The following is a 17,880-nucleotide window of genomic DNA, read 5'->3' on the forward strand; positions in this document are numbered from 1 at the left end:
GGGACATATGGGAATGGATTGAAACTTCACACTCTTGTTCACTGTGATGATCTGACATGCACTGCACAGGTTCCATAACTCTACTTTGCATTTTTACAAAATTATGCCCCTTTTTCGACTTAGCAGTTTTTGGTTAAGGTTTTAATTGTATGTAAGCTAGTATCTCAGTACCCACTAGAAGGAATGGATTGAAATTTCATACACTTGTTCACTGTGATGATTTGACATGCATTACACAGGTTCCGTAACTCTGCTTTGCATTTTTACAAAATTATGCCCCTTTTAGGACTTAGAAATTTTTGGTTAAAGTTTTGTATGTAAGCTGGTATCTCAGTACCCACTAATGGGAATAGATTGAAACTTCACCCAGTTGTCCATTGTCATGAGCTGATATGGATTGTTCAAGTTCCTTAAATCTGTGTTGCAATTTTACAAAATTATGCCCCTTTTTGGACTTTTATATTCATTCACTTGACAAGGCTGTTGAATAGTCGAGCGTTGCTGTCCTCAGACAGCTCTTGTTTCTTTTAAACATCACTTACAGTAACTTAAATCTGCTTACAAGAAAACAATACAAACCAGATAATGTATAGTTCATTTTTGAGGCCAGTGATATTTTTGTACTTTAAATAATGGAACAATCCGTTATTAAAGTAATGTTATTTAGTACGATAGCGGTTCTTACCTAAATAAGGCAAAGTAAAGCATGTTGATTTCCCAAATCTGCGACGAGTTGATAAATTGAACTGTCAAATGTCAAAATCGAACTTGACGGAATCTTACCAATTACTCATTCCTTGATTTACTGTTATTGTAGTGAACATTGAAAAATGTGGATGGCATCTCACCAGTGCAATCTTTGTCTCCTGGTATTACACCAGGCAGTTTTCAGCACAATTTAATAGTCACCCAGAAAGTATTTAGATAGTTGATGGTATTTATGTTCTTTATATAAATGGTGCATTATGTCAGAGTTTATTTCCTAACTTTCAGATGTACACGGAGACAGCATACAGCGGCATTTAACAGATGGCAGAGTCCCACAACCCAAGTTTGAGCCTTTCTTCTGTGTTCTGAGACAGGATCTGAAAACTCTTCAATGCCATAGGTCAGAAGAGGTAAAAAAGTTATAAATATTTTTCATGAAATATCAGAACATTTTAAAGTAATTAACATGATTTTTATTATTTTCTTTTGGAAATATGAGGTATTCAAAATTTTCACAGTTTGACTGTATAAATATATGTTTACTGGCACAACCACTCTACAGTGCAGTTACAAAGGAAAGATAAACCAATGATAATTCTACAAAAGTGAAGTTTTAAGTTCTCTCCCTTGTATTCTGCTATTTATATTTATACCTGATTTTTTAAAAATTATTTGTTAATCATAGGAGACTGAAGACTTCCCAGGTCTGGTTCGACTGCCGGTGGTACGTCTTGACGAGGGAAAGAGACAGTTTGACCGGAGGTGGGGATACGAGACACTTGAATGTATCAAAGAAAACAGTATTCAGCATTTCTCCATGTGTAAGCATCTCAGTTTTTAATGTTTGTCATATTTGGCTTTATGAAATATGGCACTTTTTATACTTTTATCATGTGTGAATTATATTACCATACTAAATGCCCTTTTTCAGCAAAGTGAGAGAGCACAAGTCCTTTACTTAGGTCTCATTGAAGTAATTATAGTATATTTTGATACAAACTGGATGTCAGAATGTATTTTGTTAAGAGTTATGTTCCTAGTATAACTTATTTGCTCAAAGTTAAGGTCACACTTGGAGGTCAAAATGACAATGTTATATTTTTTTCCTGCCTGATGACTGTCAATCCACCATGGGATTGTCACCTAATAGCTACAACATGGCTCCTTCCAACAAGTATAATAACATGAGTTACAGGAGCAGTTTGTGTGGATAACTTTTAGCACATTTTTAGCATCCTCTGTAAAATAATTACCGTATGTTGCAACATACCTTTTTATGCCCCCCGAAGGGAGGCATATTAGTTTTCAACTGTCTGTCCATTAGTTCATCCGTCATAACGTTAACTTTTTGCATGAAGGCACTTTACTCGCGAACCACTGCACCCAGGACCTTCAAACTTAACATACTGATAGTACTTATTGATTACAAGACCCCTACTGACTTTGGGGTCACCAGGTCAAAGGTCAAGGTCACCAGGTCAAAGGTCAAGGCGCTGCGGGGGCATTTGTTACCATTAGTGACAGCTCTTGTTTCTTTGAGTGTTTGCGCATTTCTGCATTTATCACCATTTAAGATGCGACAATGTCTTTGACTAACTCCACATAGTTTATAAATGAAAAGTTTCACAATAGCAAAAAATCTGCATATTTTATACGAAGAATGTAAAATGGACATTTTTCAACTACCTCTTAGTGCATGTCAGTGAAAGCTAGGATTTCTAACTGAATGAAACTAAATATCATGTTTAAAACCCCTTTTTTCTGTCCATTTAACATGTTTAAAACACATAAATCTGTTTTATTGGACCATTAATCCCTCTTCAAACTTGCAAAGGAAATGAAATTTTGAGAGCATGTTTTATAACTGTTTGAATTATTGAGAGGTATTGGATTAAAACAAATGTAGCATGCCCTAATTTATAACTGTTCTTACTGAAAAATGAAGGTATGTTGGTTTCTTTTGTGATAATTATAGGTTTTAAATTACAATTTACTTAAGTACCTAGGTTATGAAAGCCAGATTACTGATCAATTGCAACTTCTCCAAATGCACCAGAAATGTCAAAGAAAACATCAGTTATTAAGTCAACAAAACATGAACTGATATGCAACAATGTTCTGAAGAAGGGCTAGCTTTAATGCTTGAATGTACATAAGGCCATTTTCATGCTTATATTTGTGTGGTTTAGAGTTTTTCTGAGCTTTTTACCTCACCAACGCCACCCCACACCAGAATGAAACAGTACATTTACATCAAACAGTCTTATTTAGTAAAGATGATTTACTGTTTCTATGTTTATTAACATCACATTCCCCTGTGAAAAAGGTTCATGAACTTCATGAAATAGTTCATGAATAAATATTCATGAGAGTCAAAATTTATGTTTCATGAATTTCGATATTCATGAACTTGTAAATAATACATGAACAAGTTCATGAATATTGAAATTCATGAAACATAAATTTTAATTTTCATCAATTTTTATTCATGAACTATTTCAGGGTGATGAAAACTTGTGACATTTTAAAAGGATTTTATAGTTTTTAAAATGAACGATTTATGACAACACCATATTTACTTACTTGATATTCAGTATACTCATGTTCCTTTTAAACCATTCCTAACTGTAGTATGATAAATATTTCCTTCTTATTTGCTGCACAAACTTCTCAAAAATTGCTGAATCACATGTGCAAAAAATTTCCCAGCATGCAACAAAATAATGGAAACTGATCATGTGACATTATGAATTAATGTTCATGAACATTCACGAACAGTTCATGAACTTATTCATTATTGTAAAAGGTAATAGTAAGGTAAGTTTTATGTTAAATGAATGAACAGTTCAGAAACTTACAATTGGGTTCAAGATCTGGTACTGAACTAGAAAAAGGTTTTGAATTTTAGTACTTTTAATGAACCTGTGTTCATGAACAATTTTGGTTCTTAGTCTAATACCAATAGTAACTGTTCAGGAACTGGTAAAGTTCTGTAAGTTATTGAACTTTTGCAGTTTTTGAACCAATGGTCAAGAACCATCATTGTTCTAGAACCACAGTCTAAGAACTGTTATGCTGGTTTAGGAACAGTTCTTTAAGTTCTTGAATGTTCAAGAACATAATACTAGTTCTAGAAAATCTTTTACAGAGGAAAACCATAACCCTGTATTTCCTGAATCACAATTTCAATCATTATCTGAATTTCATTTTCAAGTTCATGAATTTCTTAAATTATTTAATGGATTTTCTGAAATGTTCATGAACTACATTTACAAGTTCATGAAATGAAAGTAATATTCTTGAACTTGAGGGTTCATGAATTTAAGTAAGTGAACCTTTCCTTGTAGTTCATGAACTTTTTTGATAATTCATAATTCATGAATTCTTACAAATTCATGAATAAATTCATGAAGTTCATGAACCTGTTTCACAGGGGATTGTGACCATTTTATGTTTTAAGTTTAGTTTCAGTTTGAAAGGGTCTTTCTATGGTATATATGAAAGAATCTTTGAGCCTTTCAGGTCTCCTTCCTGAGCCTTCCACATCCTGAGACTTCCTGAGCCTTCGACGTTTCCTCTCTTAGTCTTACTTTTCCTTCCTGAGCCTTCCACATCCTCTTCCTGAGCCTTCTACGTTTCCTCTCTTAGTCTTACTTTTCCTTCCTGAGCCTTCCACATCCTCTTCCTGAGCCTTCGACATTTCCTCTCTTAGTCTTACTTTTCCTTCCTGAGCCTTCCACATCCTCTTCCTGAGCCTTCGACGTTTCCTTCCTTAGTCTTACTTTTCCTTCCTGAGCCTTCCACATCCTCTTCCTGAGCCTTCGACGTTTCCTCTCTTAGTCTTACTTTTCCTTCCTGAGCCTTCCACATCCTCTTCCTGAGCCTTCGACTTTTCCTCCCTTAGTCTTACTGTTCCTTCCTGAGCCTTCCACATCCTCTTCCTGAGCCTTCGACTTTTCCTCCTTCATAGTCTTACTTGGCCCCTCCCTGAGTCTTCGACTTTTCCTCCCTGAGTCTTACTTGGTCCCTCTCTGAGCCTTTGAATTTTTCTTCCGGAGTGGTCCACATACCGTTCCTGTGCTTTCCATGTTGCCTCCCTGAGCCTTCACATCCACTACCCGAGCCTTCCACTTCCCATATTTTAGCCTTCCACATCCCGTATCTTAGCCTTCCACATCCCAATTGTGAGCCATCTATGTTGCCTTCCTGAGCCTTTCCAGTTCCACAACCTGAGTCTTCCACATCCCTTACCTGAGCCTTCCACATCCACTACCTGAGCCTTCCACATCCCCTACCTGAGCCTTCCACATCCACTACCTGAGCCTTCCACATCCCCTACCTGAGCCTTCCACATCCGATCCCACTCCTCTTAATTATAAAAACAGAATCCACTTCTTCAAATATACTTCTTCTTTCAACTAATTTTTACAATGTTGAATTTTCTCACATCTAGAATATCTACAAGTAATTTGTAACAGGATAACACTATTATATCCAGCTACAGGACCTGGTCCTTTGTAAAAATGAGAACCATTACTTAATCCTTTTGAATGTTTTAAGTAGGTTCTAATGAAAACAGTTAAGGTCAGATTCCCATAGGCTGAGGAACCTTATATCAGACTTCAAACTTCAGGCTTACAGTTGAAATCAAGGCCCTGAAAGTGCTTATTGAGTGATATTTCAACTGATACACCATTTTCATTGTGCATAGACCTGTCGGAGTCATTATTTGGACAATTTGGTAGAGATCCACTAGGCAATGCTACATGCACGAGAGTTTGTTCATGTAGAAAAAACAATACATAAGACAGTATGCAAGACTGATGTAGCATTTACTTGATAACAAACTAACAATGGCTGACAAGTCTAAGATAAACTAACAATGGCTGACAAGTCTAAGATAAACTAACAGTGGCTGACAAGTCTAAGATAATACAATAGCCATAAGTAACAATTCATAAGATTAGACCATAGCTGTAGCTGATTAATCTAGGACTTTTTCATAACAATGTCTGACAAACCCAAGATTATACTGTAGCCATGTCTGACAAACCTAAGATCATACCATAGCCATGTCTGTCAAAAGTAAGATCATACTGCAGCCTTGTTTGACAAATCTGAGATTTAACTAAAGCCATGTCTGACAGAACTAAGATCATACTGAGCCATGTCTGACAAATCTAAGATTATTATGTAGACTAGGCCATGTCTGACAAATCTAAAGTTTTACCTTAGCCTTGTCTGACAAAAACTAAGATCATACCATAACCATGTCTGATTAATCTAGGACTTTTTCATAACAATGTCTGACAAACCCAAGATTATACTGTAGCCATGTCTGACAAATCTAAGATCATACCATAGCCATGTCTGTCAAAAGTAAGATCATACTGCAGCCATGTTTGACAAATCTGAGATTTAATTGTAGCCATGTCTGACAAAACTAAGATCATACTGTAGCCATGTCTGACAAATCTAAGATTATTATGTAGACTAGGCCATGTCTGACAAATCTAAGGTTTTACCATAGCCATGTCTGAAAAAAACTAAGATCATACCATAACCATGTCTGACATTTAGGGCTATCATCGATAGAAACGATAGCGATGTATCAACGATATTTTTTGGTCGATCAATTATCAATTCCCATTTTTAAAAATCGATATTTTACACAGAGAAAAAAAACTATCCAGATAAACACTCAGACCCTCTAAAACAACTTTTCTGCCTGCAAAAATGTGCCCTAAGTAACGGAAGTTGTCAATAAAGGTCATGTCTAAACTTGTACCGTAGCAGTCTTTTCCAACTAGTCAGCACTACCTGTATGGGGAAATACATAAATACAAATAAAACACAAATAAAGCAGGCAGTTAAACTAAAAATAACATTAACAAGAAGGTATATAGCATGTACATGAACAAATAGGTTGTTACTCTAACTTAATCGATATATCGATGTATTGTCGATATCTGTCTTCCGATATATCGGTATCGTCGATATGACAGACCCAATCAATGACAGCTCTACTGACATTTCTAAGGTAATACTGCAGCCATGTCTGACAAATCTAAGATCATACTGTAGCCATGTCTAACAAATAAGGTCATACTGTAGCCATGTCTGACAAATAAGGTCATACTGTAGCCATGTCTGACAAATCTAAGATCATACTGTAGCCATGTCTGACAAATCTAAGGTCATACTGCAGCCATGTCTGACAAATCTAAGATCATACTGTAGCCATGTCTGACAAATCTAAGGTCATACTGCAGCCATGTCTGACAAATCTAAGATCATACTGTGGCCATGTCTAACAAATCTAAGATGCTACTGTAGCCTTGTCTGACAAATCTAAGGTCATACTGCAGCCATGTCTGACAAATCAAAGATCATACTGAAGCCATGTCTTAAAAAATCTAAGATGCTACTGTAGCCATGTCTAACAAATAAGGTCATACTGTAGCCATGTCTGACAAATCTAAGATCATACTGTAGCTATGTCAAACAAATAAGGTCAAGCTGTAGCCATGTCCAACAAATAAGGTCATACTGTAGCCATGTCTGACAAATCTAAGATCATACTGTTGTCATGGCGTTAAATCTAAGATCATACTGTAGCTATGTCTGATTAGTCTTGTCATCATACTATAGCCATGTCTGACAAATCTAAGATTACTAGTATACTGTTTCCATGTCTGACAAAATGAAAATCATACCATAACCATGTCTGACTAATCTAAAGTAAGATCATACCATAGCCTTTACTGGCGACTCTTTTGTTATGCAATCGCTGTGACTGACAATTCTAAGATGATACCATGACTGAAGTTTCTTAACATAAGACAATAGATATATAGCTGATAAGCCATCATTGCTTATTTTAAACCAGACATAACCCTGACCTCTAGGTCTGGTATTAGACCATAGCAATTGATGATCAGGTATCAGAAGATTTTCTTGGCTGACATATGTTCATTTTGGACTCAGAGGGTAGAGCAGTGAATGACTTATATTTGCTGATATAATATTATGTCAAAACTGCATTTTTTTTAACTTTAACTTAAATCGTTTAGACCCTTCTTTTTGAATTATCTTTTTCAAAACAATATTATTTTCTCTATTTAATTACCATAATAATAATACTTAGAAATCTGATATACCTTTAAAGTAATACTAGAAAATGTTATTGTAAACAATTTAAGGAGGAAATTTAAAACCTACACTCGTATACTCTTTGTAATATTTAAACAGTGGTATGAACTAGTCTTCTTTTTGTCTTAATTTGAAACGTTCTCTGCGTTTTAATTAGTTGCCGGGACATATTTATTGTAAGACTTAGTTAACGAGACAATGGCTATGAAATGGAAATGATTTTGTTCAAAGACTCACATTCCATAATTTTCTTTCTTCAGCCGAACAATTAGTGCAGTGTGCGTGAAACAAGTCTTTTTGTTTTCTTTGAGTCACAAAGGTCTAAGGAGTTTATTATCATTGAATGGTGGAAAAAAAAAATGGATTATACAAAGCTATTATTCTCTGTTGTTTTGTTGTACTAATAGTATTGTTTTATTTTTTTTACTAAATTGTGTTAAAATAAAAAAGTTCAGACACAAGACAAAGTGAAAGTATGCACTTTATTATTTATTATTAATGAGAGATTTTATTATAAAATAATAAATTATAAATTATATAATAATTATAAAATATAAAGTGGAAGTAACACTTAAAGTCTTACTAAAGTTAGTGGATAGTAATTGATTATCTACAAGACATGTATCTTCTTCATCCACTCTTCAGAAGGGAGGAAACATTACTGGGATCAGGTAAGAAACTCCTAAATTTGTGTTTTAGTGTTCTGTTCTGTTAATTTTCGATATTAAACAACCTCCATGAGGTTTCGGGTTTGAACCTCTGTCTGGTTGTGCAGGTACCAGCCTATAGTACAGTGACACAGTTCCATCTAACCAACATGATAACTTTGATCTAATTTCTCAAGCAGGCAATGTGACATACTGGTTTTTTTCAGGAAACAGACACAAGTGCCACTTAAATAACAATCTCTTGTTACTATAGTTTACTTAATGAAATTCAATGTTTCCTCTGTCAGAATCTTCAGTTACTAAGGTATAAAAACACTAAATAGCTGGCATTCCTTATTCTGTATAAAATTGTAGAACATCTGAGGGATTCTGTAGAACCCATTTAGAATTAATATATGCGGCCTTGAATAAATTTGTCAATACTCTAAATAGAAATAAAAAAAAAGCAGAGTTTATGTTCGATGTTATTAAAAATTCAGCTCAGAATGTGACCAAAATTTGTAATGGTGGTGTATGATCTAATTTTTCACATGACAGGCATGCCATGTGATATCAAAAGACTATACTGCCTTGAGGAATGGTGCTCTGCAGAGAAAAAGCAGAAAAAAGAAATGTTGTTTTTGCACCATTTAGTGTCTGTAAACCAGCAGGTGTATTTTCTGATTCAACTAAAATTGGTCCATTACAACCAAGCTTTTAATTTACTTTCTAATATAGTCTTACAGTATACACAAGTTTACTTTCATGATCTTTCCTTACTAGTTTCATTTTTCACATAATGATGACAAGCCAGAACAAAATTTCAGTTTTACATAAAAAAAATTCAATTTGCCGAAATGAATAATGGTGGTCACAAGTCAAAAGTTCAGACATTTTTGTGAAATAGTACAGTTTCGTGTTTGATTAAAATGGTCTCGGATGTCATCGCTGGAGGCAGAAAATAGGTTCAGCTTAAGAATTTTATATGAAGGTTTCTTTGATTTAGACATTTTTCCAATGCTTAGACTTTTGTCATCTTAAAGATGAAAGAAAAACATAATTGTTATAGGGTGTTACTAATTGTGGAGAAGTTGTCAGTACAAGACAGTTGTTCTGTGACATCACAAAAGTAATAGTACACCCTGCAACTGCTGCCAGGGATCGAAAAAGCTGTCATTATGAGACATAATGTACTACGTAATGTTTACAAAAAAGACATTACATCAATGACTTCCAGAGAGTGTTGGAGGTCTCTGGTTCAATTCCTTGGCCGTGTCATGGCATTGAAGAAATGAAAAATACTACAAGTAACTCCCTTGCTTGCATGGCGCTCAGCTTTAAAACATAAACTGGTTTCTCTTCTCTCAGACCCTTGCAGTAATGGACTCGATCAGCTGTTGTCACAGAATACGTACTATCTTAGCCTAACAAATTCTTTTTACAAGTTGTAACAGAACATTTATTGTCTTAGCCAAACAGTCCCCAAATGGAAGAGTGTATAATATATAGCTGTTGAACACTATGTCTAGGCTTGATAACTTCACCATAAGTAACAATTGGCAGGAATTTGAAACTTCCACAGGCGGGAAAGATAAATTGCAAAACATGCCATTAAGCTTGCAATTGTCTTTGATATAATTATAAGTGTGTTAATGTTGTAAGTACTGCATAAATTATACCAGTTGAGAGAAAAAGGCTTAATCAAGTTCAGCACAGAATTAGCTGCTGACTAAAACACAGAAGAAAAAAAATCTGTATTCAGCATTTTTAAAAAGAATTGGTTGTTTCCCCTGTTAAATCTAAATGCATATAATTAAGAAAATATGTTGGAAAATAATGATAAAACGTGACTGTTTAAGTAACAATAGAACATGACTGTAATTAATGATAAAATTTGACCGTAGATAACGATAAAATATGACTGTAGGTAATATGATAAAGTATGAAAATAATAAAACTTGATGTTAGATAATGATAATACATGACATTAGATAATAATAAAACATGACTGTAGACAATGTATAAAATATTACCATAGATAATGATAAAGTATGACTGTAGATAATAATAGAACTTGATGTTAGATAATGATAAAACATGACTGTAGATAATGATAAAACATGACTGTAGATAATGGTAAAACATGACTGTAGATAATGATAAAATGTGACTGTAAATAATGATAAAACATGACTGTAGATAATGGTAAAACATGACTGTAGATAATGATAAAATGTGACTGTAGATAATGATAAAACATGACTGTAGATAATAATAAAATGTGACTGTAGATAATGATAAAACATGACTGTAGATAATGGTAAAACATGACTGCAGATTATGTGACTGTAGATAATAATAAAACATGACTGTAGATAGTAGTAAAACATGACTGTAGATAGTAGTAAAACATGACTGTAGGTAATAATAAAACATGACTATATAATAAACATGACTGTATATAATAATAAAACATGACTGTAGATAGTAGTAAAACATGATGTAGATAATGATAACATGTGACTGTAGATAATAATAAAACATGACAGTAATGACTGTAAATAGTAGTAAAACGTGACAGTAGATAATAATAAAACATAATAGTAAAACATGACTGTAGATAATAATAAAACATGACTGTAGATAATAGTAAAAGCATGACTGTAGATACTATCTGACTATCTATAGGGATGGGTGAAAGGCAAGTGCATAAAAAGGTTTCAATGCAGTATTCTTAGAATGTAGGGTACTAATGAAATGTGTCTGGAACAAACATGTATCCTATAGAATTTGATTAAAGTATGGAAATATCTCTAAATTGAACTCTTCATAAACCGAAATGGACAGTTTAAACTCGAGGACATAGCAGCGAAAAGTAAACAAAGTTTAGCGCTATAAATGCATTATATTATATAAAAAATTGGAGGTGAATCTATGATTTTTCTGTATAGATAGTATCTCCTCATAAAATATGTTTTTTGATGTAGCGGTGTGTCATGAATGTATTATAGATAGTCATCTCATGGTTGATAAACCATTGCTAAATAAACCTTGCATATAGATTTACTTATAGTATAACATAAGCATCGATGCATACTAGTAGTTGTATGTCTGTGGAAAACATGTGGTTGGAAAATTAATTTGTTCTCTTTTAATTGTAATTTAATTCAAATACAAATGGAAAAAAAATGTGGTTGGAAAATCAATTTGTTCTGGTTTATCTTATAGTTTAGTTGAAGCATGGAAAAATGTGGTTGAAAAATTAATTGATGGAAATTACTTACTTAATTAAGTTGTTGGTTGAATACTGATGGAGAATGGGGTTGAACAATTGCTTATAGTTTTATAAGCACTAATTAATGAAAAATTAATTGGAAAAATTAATCTGTGGAGTTATAAACTGAAGTGGTTTAATAACACTGGAAAAATTAAGTTTCTGAGATGCAGGATAGTATATTATCCGCCCCCCCCCCCCCCCCCCCCCACCAAAAAAAATATTTATTGGATTTTCTTTACTTTCTGTTGAAAAAAAAAAGTTGGTATTAACATTTTTTTTTAAATAAATATAATTGAATATAACTGACTGTCATAATGCAAGTTGTTGTATGAAAAGATAGTAGTACATTATTCTTTGTGAACTGAAATATGAATGCAAATTAAATATCATAAAATGTTAATCAAGTGAAATTTCTTGCATAATTGAATGCAGGGATGTTAAGTAATGAGAGTGTGAAATACAGTAGGGGTTATATGACAGTGAGTTGTAGGATGGAGGGCATTAAATTTTATAGTGTCTGGAAGGAAAGTATAATGAGATGGAGATTTGGAAGGATATGGGGGGTACAGTTTACATATCAGTGAGAGTGGGTGAAAAAGGGTGGGGTTGAGGTACAACACACTGTGAAAGAACCATGAGAGTGGTTGAGAGGTTGGGGAAGGGGTAGGGGAGAGATATGGTATGGAGAGATAATGGTGAGAGTAGTTGGAATTAGGGGTTAGATTGTTTTATGAATATTTTAAATGTTTCTAATAGAGGTTACAGGCATTATTTTGAATTTGCAAAATAACTTGTTTACCTGAACAGATATTTAGATTAATGAAAAGATGAAATAAATATTCTAGTTGAAGGTTATGTTTGTTCAAACAAGTTTTGAAATGTGTAATACCTGTGTATTTAGATTTCATTTCATTCAGTTTAATTAAAGGTATAAGGAAGGTAATGCATTTGGATTGAATGAAAGAAATGATTGTTAAGGAAAGATATAGTGTAATAAATACATGCTGTAATGCAAGGCAAGACTGTAGTAAAAGTTTGTTCCTTGGCAGTTGTTATATAAGGTTAGAGGAATTAATTGTCAAATGCTCTTTTATATTTACTTTAATTTTTGGTGAAATTCTGTCCTAAAAATATTACTACAGTGTAGACTGTCTGCTTAAAGCAAGTGGCTGCTAAATTCAAGTGTCTGCTTAAAGCATGTGGCTGCTTAATTCAGGTACCTGCTTAAAGCATGTGGCTGCTTAATTCAAGTGGCTGCTTAATTCAGGTACCTGCTTAAAGCATGTGGCTGCTTAATTCAAGTGTCTGCTTAAAGCAAGTGGCTGCTTAATTCAAGTGTCTGCTTAAAGCAAGTGGCTGCTTAATTCAAGTGTCTGCTTAATTCAAGTGGCTGATTAATTCAAGTGTCTGCTTAAAGCAAGTGGCTGCAAAATTCAAGTGTCTGCTTAAAGCATGTGGCTGCTTAATTCAAGTGTCTGCTTAAAGCATGTGGCTGCTTAATTCAAGTGTCTGCTTAAAGCATGTGGCTGCTTAATTCAGGTACCTGCTTAAAGCATGTGGCTGCTTAATTCAAGTGGCTGCTTAATTCAGGTACCTGCTTAAAGCAAGTGGCTGCTTAATTCAGGTGCCTGCTTAAAGCATGTGGCTGCTTAATTCAAGTGTCTGCTTAAAGCAAGTGGCTGCTGAATTCAAGTGTTTGCTTAATTCAAGTGGCTGATTAATTCAGGTGTCTACTTAAAGCATGTGGGTGCTTAATTCAAGTGTCTGCTTAAAGCAAGTGGCTGCTGAATTCAATTGTTTGCTTAATTCAAGTGGCTGCTTAATTCAGGTACCTGCTTAAAGCATGTGGCTGCTTAATTCAAGTGTCTGTTTAAAGCAGTTGGCTGCTTATATGAGCTAAGCATTAATAAATTTCAAGGTTGACAGTGTGGCTAATTACAAACATTACCTACAAGAATACAGAAATAGTTATGTAGTTAACTCCTGAAAATAAAGGATTAAAGGGACATAGGACATGCTTTCTTTGATGAGGATGTGTTTAAGTATATCTATGAAATTTGTGAATTATAATCCATAAACACTTTAATCTTTTAGATAAAAGTTTATTTGACCATTCAAGCATTGAAGTATCATGGGAAGCGTGAAATTTAAATAGTAATTATAGAAACTTAAATACCATATTTGCTATAGAAAAATACCAGAATAGCTAGCTGTATAAAATATAAAATACCATATTTTCTGTATAAATATCACCACAATTGCTGTATAAAATACTATATTTGCTACATAAAAGTACCACATTTGCTACAAAAAACATAATTATTTCCTACATAAAATAAACATCTTAGTTATATATAAATACCATGTTGGCTATATAAATACCACGTTTATTAATTGCTATAGAAAAATACCATTAAATTTTGCTAAAGAAAACATGAAACCTAAGATTGCAATTTGAGGACCCAAATGACATATTTGCTTGCTAATGTAGTAGGTGCAGCCTAACTTTCATGAATACTCTACTTCCTTGTATTGTTTGCCCGTCTTCTCCATAACATGACCCTCAAATGTTCCCACTCTCCCAACAACCAACCACATACAAATTTCTTTAAATGGTTCCATGTTACTGATTTTAGGGGCCATCAGAGCTGAAAATAGGAAAACCTTTATAGTAAACAGTTGTTAACTTACTATCCATGGATTTTTACTAAACTTGATTTGTACCATTCTTGTAAACTGCAGAGCTCCAGATAAGCTTTTGGTGGAATTGGGTATTTACCCATCACTTTTTATTTGAATTGGGTATTGGAAATCTGAAATGAGTAAAAATAATATTGTTACAAGGGCTTTTCAAAAGTAATTGGGTATTTGATCAAACCACTTGGGTATTTCACCAGTCTCACACAAACAGTTGAGTATTTTTTTCTTGTGGCTAAATTGTACTGGATGAAACATGCAATTATACCATTATCCAGGTTTGACTATTTTTCCACATGCCTGTTAGGAAGGTAAACATTGTGCATTTTACTTTAAAGTTCTAATTATCTGTAATTTTAACCAAGGATATTTTTTCATCCAATTATTCAATGTTTTCTGGGAAACTTTCGTTCCATCGTATTTTTGGCACTTTAAATGCAGTCGGAGATCAATTATTATCCACAATATGATGAATATCCCAAATAATAAATTCACCGCTCTCCGTAAGATGTCGGCCAGTATCGGTTGCTGAATAACAAAATTAATATCCTTCTCTTTTGTTTGTTTGTGCTGCAACAATGTTTTCCTGCGAAGTGGTCAATTTATCGGTTTATTTTTTGTTTGTTTAGAAAGCGTCCAAATAACACTGATCAGACTGAATGGTCCTGTGCTTTTTCCGATAAATAGGTACCTGTTTCCCCGTAACGTATAACCAGTCTGTTGTCTAGCGTTAAAGTCTCGTACCCGTTATACGCAAATAATTTTTAATGAATTGGGTATTAGCAATTCTAATTGCATTTCAGAACGCACATTGTACGAATTCAGTTTGGTTTTCTGCATATTTCAAATGGCGTAAATATGCAAATACGCAGCTTATCTGGAGCTCTGTATAAGGTCCCCCCTGCGAAATAATCTGGAATAGTTCTAGAACTATACTAACATTGTTCTAGAATAAGTGCTCTAGAACAGTACTAGAACAACGCTCATTAGTTCTAGAACATTTAAAGAACAGTTCTATTATGTTAAATGAGACAAATCTGTCCCTGGAATGTTCTAGAACCGTTCTGTTACTCTTTTTTTTATCAGTTGTTCTAGAACAGTTCTATAACATTTCAGGGACAGATGTTCTAGAACTGTTCTGACCATTTGTTCTAGAACAGTTCTACAACGTTAAATGGGACAGATCTTCCCTGAAATGTTCCAGAACTGTTCTAGAACAACTGATAAAAAAAAGTAACAGAACAGTTCTAGAACTAATGAGCGTTGTTCTAGGGCACTTATTCTAGAATAATGTTAGTATAGTTCTAGAACTATTCCAGAATATTTTGCAGGGGATGACATGTTGAGTAAAACAATAAACTAGAGTGGGATTGGGAGCATAATAAGAAGTAAACAAATGCTGTATAAAATACAAAACATTAAGTTAAACAATGTATAATTTACTTTAATCTCAAGATTGAAATTCAGATGCATGTACTAGCTTTGCTTCAGGGTCGTGAAAACTTGTGACATTTTAAAAGGACTTTATTTTTTTTAAATGAATGATTTATGACAACACCATAATTACTTATTTGATTTTCAGTATACTCATGTTCCTTTTAAACAATTCCTAACTGTAGTATGATAGTTATTTCCTTCTTATTTGCTGCACAAACTTCTCAAAAGTTGCTGAATCACATGTGCAAAAATTTCCCAGCATGCAACAAAATAATGGAAACTGATTCCCAGCATGTAACAAAATAATGGAAACTGATCATGTGACATTATGAATTTAATGTTCATGAACATTAATGAAAAGTTCATGAAGTTATTCATTTATTGTAAAGGTAATAAACCTAAGTTTTATGTTTAATGAATGAACAGTTCAGAAGTTAAAGTTATGCAGGTTTTTCTAAATTTTTGTGTAACAATTATTGTATAGAACATTTGAAGAACATAAATCCCTTAACTGTTCTAAAAGTGTACTGGAATTCTGTTGCAGATCGTTTCTAGAACATATGCAGAACTTGATTTGACAAAATCTTCTAGAATTTTGTTTCAGAACATTTGTAGAACATTTGAAGAAATTGATATTTCCTTGAAATGTTCTAAAAATGTTCTACAAATAAGTTCTGGAACATTTGTAGAACTTGTAAATCACAGAATAGGTCATGAATTTATTTTGGAACATTTTAAGAACACTTTTAGAACCAAATATTGTTCTGCAAATGTTCTTGATTTGTACAATAAAATGTTCCAGAACAGTTCTAGAGCAATTGTTCTAGAACTGAGTTACGGAACACTTCTAGTACTGTTCTGTTACGTTCGGAAACAGTTCTAGAACTGTACTGATTTCTAGAACAGATTTTCGCAGAGGCCTCCCTCAGTTTCTTTTACATGGTTCCACTTGACTGATTTTAGGGGCCACCAAAAATAGAAAAACATTTATACAACTTGTTCTCTTGAGCTGCCTGATGGATTGTCGCCAAACTTGGTATGTAGCATCTTTAGTAAAGTCCTTACAATGGTTCTGCTTGACTTATTTTAGCGGCTGCCAGAACTAAAATAGAAAAACCTAGTATACTAAACACAGTTGTTTCCATCCATGACTTAGTTTGTGATACAAAATATTCGAGTTCAAATAGTCAGGTTCAGGTGAGCGAGTTAGAGCCACTTTAATTTGATAAAGTGGAATTTTGTAAAGAAATGGTCACAGAAGTAACATTGAAAATACAACACCCTATCAAGCAGTGTTTTCTATTTTTAGAAATGTGCTTAATGTTTTTAGTTTAGAAAGCTTAAATCTTTTAGTTTAAAGGAACATTTGTCTGAAAATTTCAGAGTCTTATGATCATTTGGAAAGAAATATATTCGGTTTTTAAACTAATCAGTATAATAAAAAGTCTGTGGAGGAAAACTAGTTTTTGCGATTCGAGCAGACATTGCCATAGGCTGTTATCCGGGGTGTATAATACCCAAGTCATACATACCGCGCGGACAGCTACGTCTAGCCACGAATAGAAACATAGTAATCCATATCGATCCGTACCTGAGCCGTACAGATTGGTACTGACTGATACGGATTACTACTTTGAGGTACGGCTCAGGTACGGATCGATACGGATTACTACATTTCTATCTGTGGCTAGACATAGCTATCTGCACCGTATGTGTGACTGCAGTTTAACGCATTGCTGCTCAAACTTACAGTATATAAATTAAGTCAGGGAGTCCAAATAATAACATCTCATTTTAAAAGGTGAAAATGTGAGATTATACAAGAACCCGATTCAGTTCAATGAAGGAATTTATAACGATTGCTGCGATATATAGAACAGTCCTTAAAAACAAGCAAAGCCTCTGAATGACTTAAGTATATGACACTTGACCTTGCAAAAAAAATATAACATTTTAGTCTGT

The 17,880-nt window shown here is 33.7% G+C and overlaps 1 protein-coding gene across 7 annotated transcripts in view; it reads left to right on the plus strand.

Annotated features, from left to right (window-relative positions):
- Positions 1–17,880, plus strand: part of LOC123558132 (disabled homolog 2-interacting protein-like) — a 207,598-nt gene that overhangs the window by 16,496 nt on the left and 173,222 nt on the right. For 6 of the 7 annotated variants that reach the window (XM_053525640.1, XM_053525641.1, XM_053525637.1 and 3 more), the window contains exons 2-3: positions 994–1,118; positions 1,394–1,529. In XM_053525640.1, coding sequence (XP_053381615.1) covers positions 994–1,118; positions 1,394–1,529 — 261 coding nt within the window. Of the gene's footprint in view, positions 1–993; positions 1,119–1,393; positions 1,530–8,431; positions 8,532–17,880 lie in introns of those variants that run through there. The other variant, XM_053525642.1, reaches the window with a different exon arrangement.

Source organism: Mercenaria mercenaria, chromosome 15 (assembly GCF_021730395.1).
Source record: "Mercenaria mercenaria strain notata chromosome 15, MADL_Memer_1, whole genome shotgun sequence".
NCBI lineage: Eukaryota > Metazoa > Mollusca > Bivalvia > Venerida > Veneridae > Mercenaria > Mercenaria mercenaria.